The sequence below is a fragment of the Diabrotica undecimpunctata genome, chromosome 3, assembly GCF_040954645.1.
Source record: "Diabrotica undecimpunctata isolate CICGRU chromosome 3, icDiaUnde3, whole genome shotgun sequence".
Classification (NCBI taxonomy): Eukaryota; Metazoa; Arthropoda; class Insecta; order Coleoptera; family Chrysomelidae; genus Diabrotica; species Diabrotica undecimpunctata.
Window position 1 is genome coordinate 67,015,750 of NC_092805.1, and position 22,649 is coordinate 67,038,398.

General features: G+C 35.1%; 1 protein-coding gene across 1 annotated transcript in view; it reads right to left on the bottom strand.

Annotated features, from left to right (window-relative positions):
• Positions 1-957: 957 nt before the first annotated feature.
• KrT95D (phosphofurin acidic cluster sorting protein KrT95D) overlaps positions 958-22,649 on the bottom strand; it is a 137,730-nt gene continuing 116,038 nt past the window's right edge. Inside the window, exon 5 of the mRNA XM_072526036.1 lies at positions 958-7,263. Coding sequence (XP_072382137.1) covers positions 7,196-7,263 — 68 coding nt within the window. The 3' untranslated portion in view covers positions 958-7,195. The remainder of the gene's footprint in view (positions 7,264-22,649) is intronic.

A 22,649-nucleotide genomic window follows, 5' to 3' on the forward strand; every position in this document is an offset into this window, starting at 1 on the left:
ATAATATACTGCATAACATCTTCATTGAACATTTCCATACTATACAAACTATATGTTTTATGCGATTTTCTTCATTCGAATTAGCATTATTTCCGTAGTCAACGGGTTTTCTGCACCACGTTACGTTTTCGACTCGAGCTACTTTTCTGGATTTTAATCACTGCAGATGAGACTGATTTACACATGTCTCTTCTAGTTCGTCTTTTTCATTTATATTGGTTATTTTTAAATGTTCCAGGCAAACTTATATTACGTTTATAAATATTATATAACCCATATCATCCTCATCTGTTAGGTTATCAACTTTTTGAGGTATTAAACTAACATCTATCTCATCATCTACATCCAGGTTTTCAACAATAGCTTCAAGCTCTTTCATAGTCAAGAGTCTTTTAGGATCATCCATATACTTTTTATCATCCCAAAAGCACTGACCAACTTAATAATATTCACATAAATATCTAAAAATAAAATAGTACTTACCATGATCCAAATTTTCACGTTATCTGAAAATATAAATAACAGGATAACAATTTTTGTCGACTATTACTGAACATTTACGGATACCGTATAACTAACAGAAAGCACCTCAAATACAAAAAAATAACGTTATTCAAGAAAAATCGGTTGTTTAGATACTGTCCTTACCAAATAAAAATGACGACTGATAAGCCGGGCATACTCAAAATAAAATAACAAACACCACGTGTTTATCAGTGTCAGGTTTACACAAGAAATTAGTCAATTCTATGTATTATACTTATTGTCCCATGGTTGCGTTAACGCAACTATTTTTAACTACATGGTAAACAAACTTTTGTGTAAGTACTAATGTTAGTTATTGATGTGTTAGTCGGGATATTAAACAAAGCCGATAATGCATTTGTAAAATGGTTAAGTTTTTCAAGTACTACTTTGTTTTATTATCTTAAAAAGTATGATTTAAAAAAGTAAAAATTGTTATAATAGATTTATTATTAGCTACCTTAATCTTTATAAACATACAAATATGTATACAAAATGTAATATGGACAATAAAGGAACATTTTTAAACATTATACAAATATTCCTAGTGCAGTTATAATTTTATTAAATCACTAGCGATATCATCGTAACCACAACTTAATATCGGCATAAAATGAGTATTATTATTATTATTAAGGAAGGGAAGAACAGTCTTAAATTGCTTAAACTACAAAAAATAAGTCCTTGTCAACATTGGTCTTGTATTCAGTAGCATATGTAAGTAGCATACATAATGTTTTGTTGTATTCCATATTCTTTACAATAAATTGGAGCAAATGATAATACACGAATTTTGCTATACGTCATTCAGTATAGCTATTCAAAAGGTAATATTTAGCATTTTTAATTCAGAGACAATAATTACTATTATAGCTTGATTATGTGAAAATATTTCATATGCTTCTTACGATGTTGTTTGATATTCTTGTTACGTCTGAATTTATATTTACGCATAATAATAGAAATAATAATATCTTGTCTGTGGAAGTTTTGTAGGTCTATCAGCCGCTTCCTCATGAGGAATGCCCTCTTGGTATTGAGAACACCGATTTCCAGAGGGTAGCATGGAAAACCACCGTGGAATAAAAACTGACACCTGGTAATAGGTATAAAATATACATCCATGAAAGTGGTGACTAATATAATGTACGTGGTAATGTACTCTGAATGTGACACCATGCAAGACATTTTGCAGGGTGTTGAGGCCTTGTCATGCAATCAGCTAGAGCCAACAGCAATACTTGCTTCGCTGAAACATCAGTCCAGTAAAGTGTGTCTATGAAAGAAAATATAATATGAGTATATACAGAAAATATAATATACGCTTCTATAATCTTGAGACGAAGATATAATGGGTGATAATACGTGCATGTTGAATTTTGCACGGAGTAACCAACATGTCTTTTAAGTATCTGAGCAAAGCAGAAGACAAATACCAGGTAATTATAAGAAATAATTATAAGATAGACGCCACTGAAATCTTTTGAGGGAGAAGAATGTTACGAATTCCGTGGACCGATCACCGGACAAATAATGCAATTTTAAATAAACTAAAGGTCAGCAAACGCTCTCCAGCACTGTCCATCTCCAACAATTAAAATACTTTGGACATGAGAGCATGACATAGAACACATGAAAAGACTTATTATCCAAGGAAAGGTAGAAGGCCGAAGATCACGAGGTAGATCCTCAACAAGATGGATCTACCAAATTATGCATGAGTTAAAAGAAATGACCAGAGACAGAGATCTTTGGAGTCAGACCATCCACGACATCACGATGACCATTAAACTCCCTCCGGGGGATCAGGACTGAAGAGATATAAGAAATAATCTGACTCTAGAAACTCGTCGCAATTCTATCGAAAACGACACTGCGTTGACTGCGCCCAACACCATAAACTAGCAGAAGTACTCTAGATATTTATGTTAGTTTATAACAGTGGAGAGAGCAACATATCGAAGGAGATGCCATAAGAAAGGAAGTGCAATAGGGATGCATATCATCTACAGTACAATATAAGTAAGAACACTTCTCACAAAAATACACAAACATTATCCTTGCAGTGCGATAGTAATAACGATATTACCTTGGCAGCCAGGAGGAAGATATATTACGGATATAAGTAAACAATTAGAAAAACATGATACTAACTTAAGAACTTATTTTCAGAAATATGCTAATATTCACTTTACATCGCGCAATTTGCGCAGTAGATGGTAGTCTAGCACCGTTTAGACTGAGAAAAGAAGAAATGTGTACAAACCTTCTATCTAAGGAAAAATGCATCCCGATCAAGTCTGGTAGAACATCAAGAAAACTGGCTACTGAAACAGATGGTTTTCTACTTACTATTTAGGATAAAATAATTCTAATCTTAAATTACTTAAAGGTGCAAGACGATAAATGGCGGGATGAATGTCAAGTCCAAGATACCATTAAACATATTACTGGGCTGCCAGGCATTTGCTGCAACTAAATATAAGGAATTGTATGACTTTGAACTGAAGAGGAAGAGAGTAGCTAAAACACTGGAACTTTCCCAAAACCAACCATCTCCTTTGTTATCATTATATCCCTGACTGGCCAAACAAAGTTACATAATAAGCCATATCTCATATCAGTAAATAAACTATCTGGATAAACAACGATTATATTGATGAATATTTGGGGAAACTTTTCCATGACCTTAGAACAAAACAAGAGCCCACCATTGAAGAAAATTCAGGTCCCGAAATCCTACCAGAAGAAATAACGTCAGCCGTCAGACAAATGAAGGATGGAAAGGCACCGGGACTTGATGAAATCTTGCACAACTGCTGAAGCTATTAGATGCAGAACAAATAAAAATAATAACTGAAATATACAAGGCAGGAAAAATACCAGTAGAGTGGCTCAAATCGGAGTTCGTACCATTGCCCAGAAAACCAGGAGAAAAAGTTTGTGAAGACTATAGGATCATAAGCTTAATGAGCCATCTGCTGAAGCTGTTTTTAAAAGTCATCCACAAAAGAATTTACCGGAAATGCGAGGAACAAATTGCACCCAATCAGTTTGGATTTGTGAACGCCGTTGGTACGAGGGAAGCTTTATTTAGCGTGCAGGTATTGTTTCAGAAATGTAGAGATGTCAGTTGTAATGTTTTTGCATGCCTGATTGACTACAAGAAGGCTTTCGATAGAGTCAGGCATGAACAAATGATGGAAGTGCTGAAGAGGACAGGGATTGACGGAAGAGACTTAAAAATAATAGCTAACCTGTATTGGAATCAATCAGCGGTGCTCCGAATAGATGGAGAATATACAGATCAGGTCAAAATCTTAAGGGGAGTGAGACAGGGGTGCATAGTTTCACCATTGATATTCAATCTGCACTCGGAGCACATTTTTGAAGAGGCTCTAAAAGATATTGATGAAGGCATCTCAATAAATGGAGTCAAGCTCAATAACCTGCGGTATGCAAATGATCCAATAGTGTTTTCCAATACCATAGAAGGGCTGCAAAACTTAATGAACAAAATAACGGAAACAAGTAGAACATATGGACTGGATATAAACACCCGCAAAACCAAGCTAATGATCATCATCAAGGAAAACATAACTGGAGCAAATCTGTATGTGAACCAAATTAAACGTGTCTTACAGTATAACTACTTGGGAACTATAATCAATGAGTCGTGGGACAATACCAAGAGATTAAATATGGCATCGGAAAGGCAAAAAGTGCATTCTTGACTATGAGCTCTGTTTCAAGAGCCATGACCTTACCCTAGAAACAAAAATATGGTCCCTTAAATGTAACGTGTACTCAGTGCTTCTGTACGGAGTAGAAACGTGGACATTGAAGGCGGAATCTCTATCTAAACTTCAGGTTTTGAGCTATGGTTATACAGACGGATCCTGAAGATACCATGGACAGACAAAGTCAGACAGACAAAATGAGAAATCAAGGCAGATACGAGCTACTCCAATGCATTTTGCAAGGTAAAATTGAAAGAAAGCTAACCTAAGATCATGGCATAGAAAGACCTAAATACAGCTATTTCGTATAGCAACCAACAAATTCATCATAGCCAGAATGATCTCCAACATTCGGAACGGACAGGCACTCTAAGAAGAAGATATCGATGTGGCATTACCTTTCAACAATAATCTGCGAGTTAAATATAACGAAAAAGCTGCCTAGTATAGAGATCTTGAAATATAAATAGGAAGACATTTAGGGATTGTAAATAGCGATGCTGCCTGCGACGCGACGTCCAGATGCGTCAGAAAATTTGTGTGATATACTCCAGCATATCAGGCCATCTAAGTGTGCGTTCATAACGAGACGCAGACCCTCGGTCGGACCATAGGATGGTATCATAGTATCATCGCCAACTAAAATAAATGCATTATTTTAAAAATTCCATCGTTTACCGTCAAAGCGCAACGTCAGCTTCGAGCAAGGTATCGGACCATGGACTTGGACCATAGTCTTCCAGCTTAGTATTTTTTCGATTCTCGTCCCTAGTACTCTACGACCGACACTACGAGGTGCCGAACAACGAGCCTCGCTGCGACCATCGTATCGATGTCAGGTAAAATAAATGCATTTTATTTTAAATTCGAGCGTTCACTGTCAGTGCTATGCTCTAGGCGAGGATACGATGCGATGGTCTCCGTAATGAACGCACCCTTAGGCTACTTAATACAGACAGTCCCCAAAGCTCAATTTGCTACCTTAGGTATCTGGGATGAGTGATTTTTTCCTTTATAGGGAGTGATAGCTGTATGAATTTTTTTTTCCTGGCAGTGGCAAAGCCAAAAGGCCAGAGCCGTATCTAGAAAAATCTTAAAATACAAATAAGGAGCCTCGAACCTTATCGAGAACATCAAAAAGCTTGGTCTTGATGAATATTCGTAGCAAAATAAATTCATAGGCGATAATTTAGCATAATTATGCATATACAGTGGTGTTAAAAAGTTCTGCATCACCTTACCAAATACATGAAAATATCAGTTTAAGGCATTTACCTTAAATATTTTTTAACCATTTACTATCTACATCAAACAAGCACTTAAACACAATATTATAAAATGGAAACACAGCAAAAGTTTTTTCTCACAGTGGAAGTGCACACGCTTACACCTGTAGATTCAGACCACAGCTTCGTCAATTGGGTGGAATTAAGGCTTCTGTATGCTAAAATTGTTCTTCTTAAGGCAGCGTCATCCCGAACAGAAGTTTTCTTTGGTCGGTCACTACGCGGTCTGTCGTCGATTTTTTCTTGTTCAGCATACTTCTTAATGACTCTAATTACTGTAGATTGATTAACGTTTACTGCGGATGCTTTTCGTCCGATAATTCGGATGCTTTCGTTTCGATAATTTAGTTTGTTTGGTCTGGAATGACATTTTGACCTTTTTATCAAAAATCAAAGAGCGAATAAATGTGATAGGGTAACTACAGTGTTTATATAGTCAAAATATGTGGCAAATTTGTCATTAAGATTCAATTTAATAGTACTTTAACGACTTAATAATCACCTCATAATTTTCTCGGATTATGGGAAATCCATTCAATCAGATTCTTTTAATCTCTTCTGTAGAATTTTGAGCTAGTAATTAAAAAAACATAAGTAAGTATACCGATAATGCTAATTACAAGCACAAACTTTTAAAATGAAAATCTCAAAAACTATAAGGCGCTTAGGTGATGCAGGACTGTTTAAACACCACTGTGTTTTTTGTGTAAGTTTGGTTTCCTGTTTTTATTTATATTTTATTGGTAAGTATATTGTTACATTGTGTAGTACAATAATTTTAATGCAATGTTTTAGCTAAATGCAACCCTGCATTATCTTGGAATCTAAAATAATAATGTTATGAGATCTGGCCTATTATTATGCAACTAGCTAGTCTGTCAGCAAATGAAGCTTATTAAAACACACTAACAGGGACATATATTAGGGGAGCCAGTTCATCTGGAGAAGTTTATTGTCGAGCTTATGATACTTTTGAGTACTATTTTGCCTATTGAGTCGTCCCGCTCCTTATATCCAGTTGCAACAAATGCCTGGCAGTCCCCCGTAAAGTTTATTGGACTTAATATACCCATCGGCATTTATCGTTTTGCACCTGAGGATCTTTGATAATCTGTTTCACGTATGTTTTATCCAAATTACGTAATCCTGTTTAGAGGCAGAAATAACGAAAGCCTCCTTTTCGAGATGCGGTTTCTCCATGCAGAAGCGCATTTTTGTTCTATAGGTAGATTGGTGTGGGTTTTTGTTCCCTCAGTTAACCTTATTTTTACTATTATTATGATGTTTTAAATCCCGATGGAAGATAACTATCGCGCACTATCGACTTTTAAATTTTTCAAATATGTTTACTATATGATTTTACAATTAGGCAATAAATGTCAACGTTTGATGTTTATAATTTTAATTATGGTAGTTATTTTTTATTTTACTCTACCGACTTCCGTAATTTCTTTCATAATCTCCTTTAAAAATACACAACCAGTTAGTTTTATATATGTAAATGTACAAGGACGATTTTGATTTGATAAATTGCGTTGCCTTCAACTACATATTACCACTCGCGTTAATAATATATTTTATATTGACAGCTGGAGCAGCCTATTTCTTATTTATTGCATGTTGGGCAATTAAGAGATTGTGATCTTATTCCCTGTCGAAATCGGTTCCATAATGACGGCCAAGCTGAGAAAGTTGTTTGATAGATTCCATGTCTACAAAAAAAAAAATAAGCATTACATGTATGACGGAAGTTCAAAACTTAACAGTAGCATAAAGAAAGAAAAAATAGTGAAATTATGGTGATAAAGTTCCAGTATATCAGTTACAATAAAATATACCAAAAAACGTTAGAATACTTGGACAAATTGGGGTTAAATGCCCAATTTGTTGATAAATAGATTCATCCCAATGACCTTTGTGAATTGTAATTATTTACCAACGATTTTGTTATATCAGTATCAGTACAATATCAGTATTAAAATAATAGATGAGTTGTTTAAGTACAGGTTTAATTATCCCAAAACGACATATATATATATATATATATATATATATATATATATATATATATATATATATATATATATATATATATATATATTTATATTTATATATTTATATATATTTATATATATATATTTATATATATTTATATATATTTAGATATATTTAGATATATTTAGATATATATATATATATATATATATATATATATATATATATATATATATATATTTAGATATATACCGTGATGAGTGCCTTACCACCCGGCAAAATAGCGGAAAGGATAGAAGACAGATTAAGTTGTGAGATAGTACGAGATAAAGCTAGTTCTTAGGCTATTTGACTTCAATCATAATTATACGGATGACCTCGAAAATATTTTATTTTAATAATATCTGATGTTAGAATAAATCATTGAATAAATTAAGATATATTATAGTAAAAAACATTAAATAGTAGCGACTTTAAATTATAAATCTTTAAGTTTATTTAATAATAAAAATAACTCAACTGAAATATTTGACTAGACTAAATGTAGGTATGTTCGGTCCGAAAACAATTATTGTGTGTGGAATTTGTGTAATAGTTAGAGACGTGGTCTATTGACAAGAAGATTGGGGTTCAATTCACACCAAGGATAAAATTTTTGTTTTACTCAATCAAAATAATAAAAAATATGATACATATTAGGTAACAAGTTTTCGAAAAATTCATTATTTACAATTTATTCTTATTCCAATGTTATAAAATAGAAATACAAAATAATTCAAATTCAATTCCAGTTTTACAGTCTTCAGTTGTAAATGCAAAATAATCCGGTGAAGACTGTTTAATGTCAAATCCATCACTAAATTCTCAGTGTTAATATCAATTCCTCTGTACAGGTAATGATTTTCAAAACAATTGAAAACATTGGAATGGATGCGCGCTAACAGCTGCCTGCTTTACAGTTAACCAAATCATCAAGCCTTCAGCCATCAAAAATAATACCATATAGAGAAGTGTTTTTGCACGGTAAACAGAAACTTTTTATTGAAAAAACAATGAAAATGGTTTTAACGGTCGAGGAAAAAGGGCAAATTGTTGTCTGGCATGTGAATGGATTATCAGACAACACGATTAGACAACAATTTGTAAATATGTTTCCAAATAGGCCGACTCCAGCACGATCAACAATTCAATCTATTATACGTAATTTTTTTACATATGGATCCGTGTTCGCCCCAAGAGGAGTTCGTAGACGAAGGGAGGTAAATCCAGATTTGGAACTAAGGGACACTTTGATTTGTGCAAGTATTGAGCAAAATCCTACCCAATCAACATCTCGTCTCGGAGAACAATATGGAATTTCAAGATTTAGAGTAGGTAAAATTTTGAAAAGATATGGATACCGTCCCTATAAACTTCATAAATCCAACGAACAATTCCCTGGGATCAATATAGACGTTTAGAATTTTGTCAAACTGCAATGGAAATGTCACATCAAGATGAACATTTTTTAGAGAACGTTTTGTTCACCGATGAACGTCGTTTTCATTGCATGGCCGTCACAATTCAATGAATGCTCGGTATTGGTCTCGAGGAAATCCTCGTCAGATTTATGTCGCTCGTACCCAGCGTCCTTGAAAAGTAAATGTTTGGGGAAGCATAATAGGGAATCATGTCTATGGTCCATTTTTTATAGACGGTATGTTGACTGGGCGGAAATACTTGGAACTTCTGCAAAATCAAATTGTCCCAGCCCTTCGTAATTTACCAATACCTTTCGATTCCATAGGGTTTCAACACGATGGTTGTCCTGCACATAATTCTCGCATTGTCAGTGAATATCTTAGTGCGACTTTTTCTAATCGATTGATTAGTGACCACGGAGATATTTTTTGGCCTGCAAGATCACCTGATCTTGCACCTTGTGATTTTTTTTATGTGGGGATATATCAAGTCCAAACTATATGAAATTGAAGACGATGGGCCTAATTCTCTCCAAGAATTAAGAGAAAAGATCTCTGATTCAATGAGAGGTATTAGTCCAAAAACATTAACTAATGTTAGACGAAACTTTTATAATAGATTGGGTTATTGTTCTGCTGCTAATGGAGGCTTATTCGAACATTTTTTGTAAATACATTTCATTCAGGTTTATTTAGAATATTTTTATAGAATTTCTACCTATTTAAACATTTTTTGTAAGTACATTTATTTAGAACGTTCTTTTATGTTTGAAGAATTTTTACTATATTTTCGAAAGTACGACATTGTTTTTTCAATAAGATTTTCGTGTTTTACTGTAAACACTTCTAATAAAGACTGAAATAAATGTTTATTGATTTAAAGCAAAACGATATAATATCTGCATAATTTCAAATTTTAAAAAAGTAAAACCTTCATGTTGGATTTGAACCCTGAGCGCCTGGATGAGAACATTGTGCCTTGAACTCTGATTCATCAGACTTTTATAATTAATTAGTGACAGTTTGGGTTATTGTTCTGCTGCTAATCAAGGCTTATTTGAACATATTGTAAATACGTTTATTTACAATATTTTTTTTTATTTTTGTAGAATTTTTAATTATTTAAACATTCTTTAAACGTTCCTTTAACCCATGAAGGACGAAGTTTTCGAAAATCTTTATTTTACATAAATAATACAAATAACTCTTATGAATGGACAAAACTTACTTAGAAAAAGACAAAAATAATTATTAAATATATTAAAACCTAAAAATATTGCCTGTTGCCAAATGGCAACGCTAGGTTCCTATGGCTACATTAACCGAATGAAATAAAAGTAAAAAATATTCTATGAAATTGAGAGATAATCGGCAAAAAACTTTCTATAGCTGTGTATGAAATTTAACATTACACTTTGTGCACAAACCTACTTCACATTTGGCGCATCTTGTTCTCATGATCGACCTGCATTCTTCACCTGCACACCTAATTTTCTTTTTATTTGGTACTGGTTCCAGTAAATGCCCAACTCCATCGTATCTAATATCATCAGATACTCTACGAAAGGAACGACTTGAGAGTGAACTAGACGGTCGGCCACCTTGTTTTGCAGGCACTCCGTATTTGGTCAGATAGGCTTGCACAATTTCAGGCCTAAACTCTAACTGTGTCAACTTGTTGCCGGATTTTTTATGTAGCACCCACGCATTTTGTATAGTCGCATCTAGCATCCAGGTAATCAAGCTCCAGTACCATTTTTTTGCCCTCATTCCTATTCTAAAGCGGTTTATATTTTCGTCCATTAGGTCGGTGCCCCCCATTGCATTATTATATTTACCAATCAGGCATGGACTTTGAACCTGGATGATTTTCTTTTCAGCTTGTGAATATCTTTTCACGAGCGATTGTGGTTCCACCCCATAACATGTTGACGCTACACTTACGACGCTGTTATCCAACCATCTTACAACTATAATACCAGTTTCTCTCTCGAGAATCGACTCTACATCACCCCTTTTGCGTTTCTGCATATTAGCTTTCGATTCTATAGGGCAGTTTTTGGGAATGCGATTTTCCCGTATTGTTCCGGTAAGGCTATAGCTACGATCCTTTATATGTTTCAAAAGGTGGAGGCTCGTAAATAAATTGTCGCAGAAAAATTTGTAGGGTAATCTTGATTTATCATTGGGCAGTTCATCGAGCATTGTGACGAATGGAGCCACACATGCTCCAAAAACTTTATAATAATGATTATTTGCTTTGGGATCGGTTCCTTGGTACATGTTGAAGCTTACAAGATACCCACTTTTAGTGTTGAGGCACCAAACTTTGTATCCGAAACGAATCGGCTTTCCTTTTATGAACTGTTTACATGAGTGGCGTCCAAAGTATTTCACCATAGATTCGTCGTAATTTAATTCGCCTTCAGGGACGTAATATTCTTTATATTTTTTCTGTAAATAGTCAGCTAAGGGTCTGATCTTGTAATATTTGTCCCTTTCATCGATGGCTTCATTATTTGCAAGGTGGAAAAAACGCCAAATTGTAAGGAACCGATCTCTTCGCATAGCGTTCATGACCATTGCATTACCCATATCGCCTTTCGTATCCCAGTAAAAATTTTTTCCCGGGAGCCAATTATACCCCGATAGAATCAAAATGGCAAAGAAACACCTCATTTCTCCTGCGGAAATTTTGGGGTCGGGAAAGTTCTTCTGTAGTGCATAACTCGTGCATTGGTTGAGAATGTAACTAATTATATCCTCGTCGAAAAATAATTCGAACATCTCGACAGGTGTCAACGTATTGAATGGTTCGTAGCTATATTCTGGGAAACTAGCGGCATTGTCGACCAAATCACCCGTTATCCAATTTAGGGACTCGTATTTAATTTTCTTCACTTGAGAGGTAGTTTGTGGGATGAAACTTCCGCTGCTTTCCTGGGAAATATCCATCCTTGAACTGCATCTTCTTCGATGTCGTCATCCTCCTTGTCTGCTTCTTCGCCATACATTTGCACCTCAACATTTGCTTCCAGCTGTTTTCTAGACAGATTGTCGATGAATCCTCCCCCATCCTCCTCGCCAGAATCTTCATCAGTGAGGTCTCCAATATTTGGGGGCTCAACATAAATATTTCTAACGTTGACGTCATCTTCGTAAACCATGTTTAAAGCTTCTTGTAGAGAGAAACCCCGCCTGAAAAAACAAGATGCCTGTAGATACTAGCGTTGCCTATGGCAACGCGATGAATAAAAACAAAATATTGTAAAAGATCGCTTTTTTTCAAGGGTTGTCAAATATTCACAGATCTTATACTTACACAAATCTTATATCCATTTTTACAACTATCAAAAACGGTGACTATAAAATCTCACAAACACCAACGAATTAAGTTTTTGTTAGGTGTATATCTTCAAATCACTTATTTTCTGCAGACCGGCACGTTCTTGGAAACAAAACAAACTAACATAACCTCAAAATAATAAGATTCGTACGTCAATACCAGTGTTGCCATATGGCAACTCCAGTCCTTCATGGGTTAATTTTGAAGAATTTTTACTTTATTTTTAAAAGTACGACGATACTGTTTTTTCAATAAGATATTTATGTTTAACTTTAAACACTTCTAATACTAGTAACGACTGACATAAATGTTTAGTGATTCAAAGCAAAACGATCTCTGCATAATTTCAAATTATTAAAAAAAAAAATAGAAAACCACATGTGGGTTTTGAACTCTAATCGTCTGCAACGTCTGTGTCGCAGTGTCGAATTCTTACCACTAATCCACAAAGAATTGATAATTATTTCGTGACAAGGGTGTATGAAACTCGTCAAATGATAGTAGAAATTATTCTTGGTTCATAATTTAAAACTTTAGATTAAATAATCATGTAAATAATTTCAAGTAAGTGATGTCATTAATGAAAAGTAAAAAAAGAATGGGACCTAATACTGAACCTTGCAGTACTCCACACTCAATGTCTTTACAACTAGAGTCGGTGTCTTTTATTCTAACCAATTGTTTCCTACCTACCAAGTAAGTTTTGAACCATTTCAAAGACACCCCGAATTCCATAGAAAGTTAATTTTTTTAATAGAATGTCGTGATTTACGCCAACGGCTTTGGAATAGTCGCAGAAAACGGTGGCGGAGGAGAGGTTACTATTTAGTGATAGATATACCTCATCTAACACAGAAAACATGGCATCACTAGTACATTTATTAGATAAAAAGCCGAACTGATTTTGCGATAAAATATTATGTTTAAGGAGAAAGGGCATAAGTCGAACTTTTATAAGCCTTTCAATAATAAGCTCTCGTAAGAGATCATTGACTCTAAACTCGTCTGATTCCATATTATTCTGTTCTTACTCTGTGTCTTGTGTTCTTGTATAGGCTCTTAATAGCTTTTCTGAGTTTGCTGTCTACTTCTCTGTTCCTTAGGCTTTTGTCTATTTCGGTTCGCGGGGTTCTATCAAATACTTTTCGAGGTCTATGAAGGGTTGGTATAGTTCCGTGCATTTTGTATTAGCTGCTTGAGTGTAAAAATATGGTCATGGATGCTTCTTCCCTTCCTGAAACCGCTCTGTGACTGCTCCAGCTTATGGTCTACTTCTTGTAGTAGTCTTTTCTCCAGTACTCGTTCGAAAACTTTGGAAGGGATACTCAGGAGGTTATACCTCTGTAGTTAGTGCAGTCTCGTCTGTCACCTTTTTTGAAAATGGGTAGAATAACGCCCACATCCCAGTCTTTTGTGATCTTGCTTTCATTCCATGCTTTATTGCAAACTTTTCTAAGCATTTCATTTCCATTTTCTCCCATATTTTTTAGCATTTCCGCAGTTATTTTATCATGGCCAGATGCCTTTCCTCTTTTGAGCCTGAATATTATTTCTCTTATTTCCTCTTTGTTATTTCGTTTTGATTTGGGTTCTCATGTGGGTTTTCTTCAGTGTTATCTATTTCATTATTAGAGTCTTGTTTAGTCAGGAGGTTTTCGAAATATTCTCTCCACCTGTTCATAATACTTTCGTTCTCGCAGAAGATGTTGCCATTCCATATTTTTAATTTGTTTTGGTGTTTGTTGTTTGTTCTCTGTTCTCAGGCTTCTCAGAGTTTTGTAAAATAATTTTTGGTTAGTGTGGTAGTCTTTCTCCAGCTTATTCCCAAAATCCTCCCAGCTCTTCTTTTTTGCTTCAATCACCATGTCTTTTACTTTTGCCCTCTGTTGCTTATATTTTTGATAGCTTTCTGCATTCTGGTTCCCTAGATATTTCTTCCACGCTAACTTCTTGGATTTGACCTCTTCTTTTATTTCATTACTCCACCAATTCGTACATTGTCTGTTTTTATTGATTTTAGCCATTCCGCAGATTTGCTTGTCCCCATCTAGGAGAGATTCTTTAAGTTTTTGCCAAGTTTCTTCTAAGCCATAGTTCTGGTTTAAGTGCCTTTGTAGACTATTGTTCACATAGTTTTTGTATTTTTGTGCTAGTTTCTTATCTGCTAACTTGTATGACCTAATAACTGCGTTGGTGAGGTTTCTTCGGGTTTTGTCTCTTTTTCTTGGTACCTTCTGTGTGCGTTTTTGTTCCACACCGATACTAGTTCGGGATACTACCAGGTTATGGTCGCTATATATTTCTGCACCCCTTCTGACTCTGACATCTTTGATACATTGTCTTAAGGGTCTGTTTACCAATACATAGTCAATAATGGACTTTTCTCCTCTACTCTTGACTTCTCTGGTATATTTGTGCACATCTTTATGTTGGAAAAATAAATTCATAATTATCAGGTTATTCTCTCTACAAAAGTCTATAATTCGTTGACCATTATTGTTTCTTACTTGCTCTCCGTGTTGTCCTAGTACATCCGAGGATTCTTGGTCTTTTACGCCTACTCTACCATCGCCAATTATTATTATGTTGCCTTCTGCGCTATCTATGATCTCTGTCGCCTTTTCCCAAAAAATGTCCTTGGTGTTCGCTCTTTCGGTATCATTTGGTCCATATATAACAAAGATGTTGACTAGTTTCTTCTCTTCGGTTATCATCCTAATTTTCAGGATCCTTTCGGTGAGACATTCCCAATCTTTAATGCTACTAGTTAAGTTTCTATTGATGAGACAACCAACTACTTCACGAGCTCTTTCTGACAGGGGTGCTCCACTGAGTATTAAAAAATGACCATTTTCCAGAAACTGTGTGCTCTTACCTTTTCTTTTTATCTCTGTAATTCCTAGTATGTCTATTTTTGCCTTAGCAAATTCTTCTACAAGTTCAGCCTCCTTGTCTTTGAGACCTCTTACGTTTTATGTTCCTATGGTCCATCCTTCAGGTATTCTGGTTTTTTCAGTTGCCGTTGTTTTCACACTTTTAATCTCATTGATTGCAGTTGCTTTGTGAATTTGCATCTTTCTTCTTATTTAAGTTTCCATACTGGTCTTTGTATAGTGCTTTACTGCTACTCATGTCGTTGTTCATTGCCTGTTTCGTCATCGTTTTTCCATTGCCCTTTTTTATGTTTTTTACTTTGTCTATCTTATTTTCTTTATTATTCCATTTCCATTCTTCCTTATTTACCCACAATTTATTTGTGCCAATCTTTACGTCGTTACCTTTATCTCTCTCTTCTCGTGCAATAATTCTTATATTTTTTGTATTTCCCTTTCTTTCATTGTGGTGTCGTTGTTGATATATATTTTTTCTTCCTTGTTGTTTTTTAGCTTGGACTTGTTCTTCATGACTTTCGATTTTTTCTTCCTGATCTTCTAGTTCGATCAGGTAGGTTTTTGTTCCCAACTTGTATGCATCTTTGATTTTGTCCTCAATTCCCATATTTGTTTTGAATATATTCAGCATCATCTCGTTTATTACTCTTTGATCATAGGTATCTATTACTATACCATTCAACAATACATTGTTTTTCCTCCTTTGTTTTTCCATAAATTCCATATTCTCCTTGATTTCTTTCAATTCCTCTTTGATTTGTTGTTTTAGGTCTTTGTTTTCCTTCTTTAACTTTTTATTATCTTCTATGAGCTGTTCTATTGCTTCTTTACTGCTCTTTTGGTCATTCTTTATCTCTGTGACATCTTTTGCCAACTTGTTCATAATTTCAATTATGGAATCTAGTTTTGATTCATGCTTATTCCGTGGTGAGTTTGTTGAGAGCTTTCTATTCTTCGTATGCTCTCTTCTTTCCTCATCTTCGATGTCCTCCTCTCTCATTTTTCTTTTTATTCAGTCGTATGTTGCTGAGCTATCGCTCTCCCAATCTTTTCCTTTCTCCAAAAACTTTTTCATTATTCGGCGCCAGGCACTATTTTCCACCTCAACGGATCAGAAAAAAAAAGTGTCTACCGTTTATTTATTACAACCAGCAAAATATTGTCGCCTGGGATATTTTGCTCACAGTGGCAACGTCGCATAAAAATTGGTGAAGACTTCAGTGAATGTTTTGTTTTTTTATCACACTTATGTGATAAATAATGTCACACTTGTGTCACACCGACACCACGCTGGAAGAGGGCTTCCAGCGTGGTGTCAGTGTATTGGTTCGGATAGGGTTAGATGCGTCGTCCGCCTTGTATTGATATCTCAGGGGTTTCATGGAAGATAGAACCAAAGAACCATGGTAATGACTATTATGGAGGTATGTTTTGAAGTATTTGTATCACCAGGTGAAAAGCTGTTTGCTGTTGTGTAAGAATTTTTAATTTTGATCAGAATGCTAGACCACCGTCTCGGCAATCCAGCCTAGAACTGACCACGCGTCATAGTTTGATTCACGGATGCCAATGAACATAAAATAATCTAAGGAACCGGTTTAGAATAGATGTCTTTCAAAAAAAAAACAAACCATTTTTGTGGTCAGTGCCATGAGTGGAGTACCACATAACTCTTGTGGATCATGTGAGTTTTCGCGCATCTCTTTGATTGATCTTCCATTGGTGTCATTAAAGGCTGGATTACATTTAGGGCCATCCGGAGTGACAGATGTTTTGAAGGTGAGTTGAGAAGGTGTTTTCTGTTTTGTTAGCATTTTCAACTGTCCATGCATCAATGGTTGGTGTTGGTTTTGATAGTATTTATTTCCAGTTTCATATGTGCCAAGTGACAGTTTTATTTTGTTTTGATTAAGGGATCTCAAGAACTTTTGTATTAACGGAGATGTGTCATTTTGTGTTGGATTTTGGTTATAATGTGTTGTGGGAGAAATAGGTGTATGGGAAATGGTCTAGAATAATTGATCACTTCTAGTATGTTCGTGATATCTCTATCGAAAAGGATTTGGGATTCAAGGCTATCTAACTGGGATCGATTTGATATTCAAGAGCCTTTATCTGTTATAATATGTTTGAAAGTATCTTTCTGCAGTCTGCGTTTTTATAATATCTTATTATTTTGCTTCGAAATCGATGAATCGCAAATAAGATGAGAATCACCAAATTGTATATGTTGGGCTAAAGTTTTCCAGAATGATGGCCTCATTAAACTGGAACCACATTCTAGGACGATAGTGGTTACAAATAAAGTTTGTAATAAGACATTATAGTAAAATCCACAAGAAAAATTTAAAATCTAAATGTAAAAAAGTTCTAGATGGCAATTGATTAAACACTGACAAAAAATGTCATTTTAATCAGTTGCCATCTAGAATCCACTCAGAAACATAAATTGTCTCAGGGTCAGCAGCAGCCCCATTGGGACTCTTACGTTGCCATGCAGGGTATCTGTTAAAAACTTTAACATCACACCATATTTTTAACGAAAACGTAACACATATTAATTTTTTCCCATTTTAGGGTTTTTACCTAAATATTTAGTGGGGTGGAATGGGATAGTGATGCGCAACATATAGCCTCTCCTATTCAAATGACAATCTCACCTGCTCGTATGATAATCTAGATCATGGTCACCTGGTGCATCCTGCTAGGTAACTAACGAGGCTCGGACGTCCGTGTGTTTGCTATGATAAGCAACCCATCATTTACTGGCCAACGAGAAAGAGACCAATTGAGAAATTGGTCTCGAAGACGGAAGAACCAAGAGAGTGGCCAACGGCATCAGAATGGAGAAGGCAACGAGAAACCACTGCACTAAAGGTCCCTGATAACATCTCTAGTACAGCTATCATGCCAAACACAACTAAAGTGGAAACAGCTATTAATCATGGAATACGAAAACTAATATTCGGCAGGGGAGAACTAGATCACTGGGCTTCTCAGGTCGTAACCCAGAGAAATCCCTGTGGCAGAATTGGAAAAGTCTCTCTGAAAACTTCAGAGTTGATTATCAAAATATGTACCTGGAATATGAAGACAATGTATCAGGATGGAAAACTCCATAACTCCATTTAAGAAATGACCAGATTTGGAGTAGGTATAATGAGCATAAGCGAAATGAAGTGGCCAGATAGTGGTGCTTGTATTGTTGACAACCATATGGTATACCACTTGGGAAATGATGACGGTCAACATATGTATGGAGTTGGAGTAATCGTATCTCCTCAATTACGTGAATATGTTACAAATGTGATACCTGTTTCTGAAAGATTATTAATAATCCAACTGAATACTACTCCGGTCAAATTAAATGTTTTACGAGTGTATGCCCCAACCAGCGATAAACCAAAAGAAGAGCAATTATACGAGTTGTTGATAAATTCATTTAAACAAATTAAAAAAGAAGATATAATGGGTGACTTGAATGCGAAAATTGGTAAAGGGAAAAGCAGTGAATTAATTGGTGATTTTGGTCTGGTGAAGAGAAATTAAAGGGGAGAAAGATTAAAACTATTTGTAGAGGAAGAAGAATTTACAATACTAAATACGTTCTTCAAACTACCACCAAGACGTTTGTATACTTGGGTCTCTCCGCAAGATCAACCAGGAAACATAATAAGGAATCAAATTGATTACATATTGGTGAACAAGAGATTCTGTAATGGATGCCTTTCAGTTAAAAGTTACCCCGGTGCTGACGTATCGTCAGATCATATTTCTGTTATTGGTAAATTTAGGTTTAGATTTAAAAATGTTACAAAAAAGAATAGCAAGAAAAAATGTGATATGAGAAGACTAAAAGATAAGGAAACAAAGGAGAAGGTCGCACGGATTCTTTGAGAAAAGTTAAGTAACATGGAGCAAACGTATGATCCAGAAGAATCACTCCAGAATACATGTGAAACCTTTAACAAGATCAAAGAAGAACATCTAATAGAAAATAAAGAGAAGAGGAAAAGTTGGATGAATAACAATATACTGCAACTCATGGAAGAAAGAAGAAAATCAAAGAATAACAAAAGAATGTACAAAAATAGACAAATAAGAACCGATATACGAAAGGCCAAAGAAAATTGGTTAAAAACACAGTGTGAAGAGATAGAGTTGTTGGAACAAAAACACGATACATTTAATATGCAAAAAAAGGTAAAACAAACAGCTGGTCTTCAAAAATCCAACACAGCTAGCAAACTGCAAGATCAACAGGGGAACATCATTGCAGATAAAAATCAAGAAATATTCATATGGGCCAAATACATACAAGAACCCTTTGATGATAATAGGTCCGAACGACCTCCGTCCTACATATGTAACGACCACTTACCAAACACATCAGATGAAGTCAAAAAAGCAATATCACAACTAAAAGATGGTAAAGTTCCTGGACCTGACAATGCATATGCTGAAGTCATAAAGCTATTTAACACCGACTGTACTTAACGACTAACAAAAATATTCAATGACATATATTTAAACAGAGTAATACCCAGATCATGGCTGAAGTAAACGTTTATTGCTCTACCAAAGAAAACAAAATCCGTATCCTGCAATGATGTCCGGATCAATAGCTTAATGAGCCACATTTTAAAATAATTTCTAAAAATCATACATCAAACGATATATAGACTATGCGAAGTGTGATGTTGGGTTCTTTCCACTTTAACTCAACTGATTTTCCATGTTAAACTTTCAAAACTACAGATGGAGACTTTTGTATTTTATTTAACAAACTTAACAGTTTTACCCAAATTGGGTTGAAACAATTCCGCGTTACTACACATCAGCAATCTCTACATCTCTCCACTAATTGAATTATGTTCCCTGTTTTATAATATTTCTTAAACATGGACTTCTCTAAACAAGGTCATGTTTGTATACTTCTTCTTCTCATGACGCCGCCTCCTTTCGAAGGTTGGCGATCCAAATGGCAATTGTAGTTTTGGAAACTGCTGCGCGAAAGATTTCTGCGGATGAGCGGTGGAACCATCTCCTCAGGTCTTTCAGACACGAGTACTGGCGTCTTTCTACTGATCTTTTTCCCCGTACTTTTCCTTCCAGTATAACTTGAAGTAATTCATATCTTTCGCCTCTCAACACATGACCCAAGTATTGCATTTTCCTCTCTTTGATTATTCTTAGTAATTTTTTTTGTTCACACATGCGACGAAGTACCTCAACATTAGTAAATCTTTGTACCCATGGAATTCTCAACATGTATACTTAGTTCGCGTAATATAATATTATTTAATAATAATATTTTAGCTAAGGAACACGTTTACAACCTTGATATACTTTCGTGATCCTATGTAGGTAAATAGATCAATTAAATCTATTAAGCTATTCTTACACTTATTAATGAGAGTACGGGTTGGTTTCTCTTACTCTACAAAAGAAAAATTCAGCCGTACACAGTTTGGTTTTCGGAACGCAGTGGGTACGAGAGCTCTTTAGCATAGAAGTGCTATTACAACGATGTAGAGATGTGAATTGCGATATTTATGCATGCTTCATTGATTACCATAAACCATTTGATACAGTAAAACACGACAAGCTGATGGAGATATAAACAATATTGGAATAAACACCTGTGATCTAAGAATTATTAGCAATCTTTACTGGAATCAAATATCGTCTATATGTAGAGAGGCAGGAGAATCCGATGATATCAAATCAAATGTGGGGTACAACAGGGACTATCACCCTTTCTGTTTAACATAATATGCTCTAAGGAAATCTTTCAAGAAGCAGTAGAAAATGTTGAAGACGGAATTCGAATTAACGGACAATGTATCAATAACATCAGATACGCGGATGACACGGTGGTATTCGCTGATAGTAATGAAGACTTCCAGGAGCTAATGAATAGAATCACAAAAGTGAGTCAGAGATATAGACTTTCACTGAACATTAAGAAAACAAAATGTATGATGATCTCTAAGAAGGAACAGCAAATTGAAAGAATCAGTGTGAATGGTCAACCAATAGAAAGAGTAAAAACATACACCTACCTTGATACGAACGTCAGTGAAAATTGGGACCATTCCCTAGAAATAAAATCTAGGATAGAGAAAGCAAGATCTGCATTTCAAAAAATGGCTAAGCTATTCAAATGCAACGATTTATCAGTACCCATAAAAATCAAGTTACTACGATGTTATATCTTTCCTATACTGTTGTACGGAGTTGAGATGTGGACTCTCAGAGGCAACCTGTAAGAAAATTGATGCTTTCGAAATGTGGAATCGTAGAATACTGAAGATATCATATACCGACCACGTAGGTACCATATCCTATACCACCTTACTAACCAGGACGTTTTATTAAGAATGCAAAAAAGAAAACAGTTGTTAACCACAATAAAAACAGCCAAAATTAAATACGTCGGTCACATCATGAGGAACAGTGAAAGATATGGGTTGGTGCAATTAATTCTTCAAGGAAAAGTAGAAGGAAAACGAGGACTAGAAGGGCGAAGAATTTCCTGGCTGAAAAATCTACGTACGTCGTTCAACACAACAACCACAAATCTTTTCAGAGACGCAGTTTGCAAAATACAGACTGCCATGATGGTCGCCAATATCCGAAAAGGATAGGCACTACAAGAACAAGAATTTAGTGACTTGACTCATGTTCACCTGGTAATACATTCATGATGGACTTTTTAGTTCAAAAACATTCTGTGATGTAGCCCGAGAGGGTCTATTTAATTATATACCTTTTATAAAGGATTTTTAAATAAAACTTTTACATTATAGTGTCTAGTTGTTCCTTACATTAATATCATATTGTGTGAGAATAATTTAATAAAATATTTGATAAAGATGTCGTTACCCTGAGATATTTGATAGCGAGGATGATGGATTGTGGAGTATCGTACGACGGATGGATTTGTTTTTGAAAGGGCTTCGATGAGAGGTAGGATTTGATGTTGTGTTTTTCAAGGATTTGTTTAATGAAGGAGCGTTTTCTCGTGATGCTCTGTTAATTTACCCCATCTATTTGTCAGTGTTTATTGAGGGGGAAGAGAATTGTCGTCTTGTTGCTGTGAGCAGCGAGCATAGTCTTACGACAGAACATGAGTTTGCAGGAGAGTTGGTAGTGTCAAGCATGTGGCATTTGAAAATTCTTTGGATATGTATTGAAATCCCCTCATATTTGTTAAAATATCAAAGAAAAATCTTAGTGTATTTCTGTTTCCTTTCGTACACGTTAAAACACCGAATCTTTCAACTTCCTTTTATTTGCGTCGCTAGAGTTAAACCATTAAACCATTTTATAGTTTGTTTATATTTCACAAGATGCGTATTTTGTCGGTATTCTTTGATCGAAGCCTCTTTGAGGATATTTTG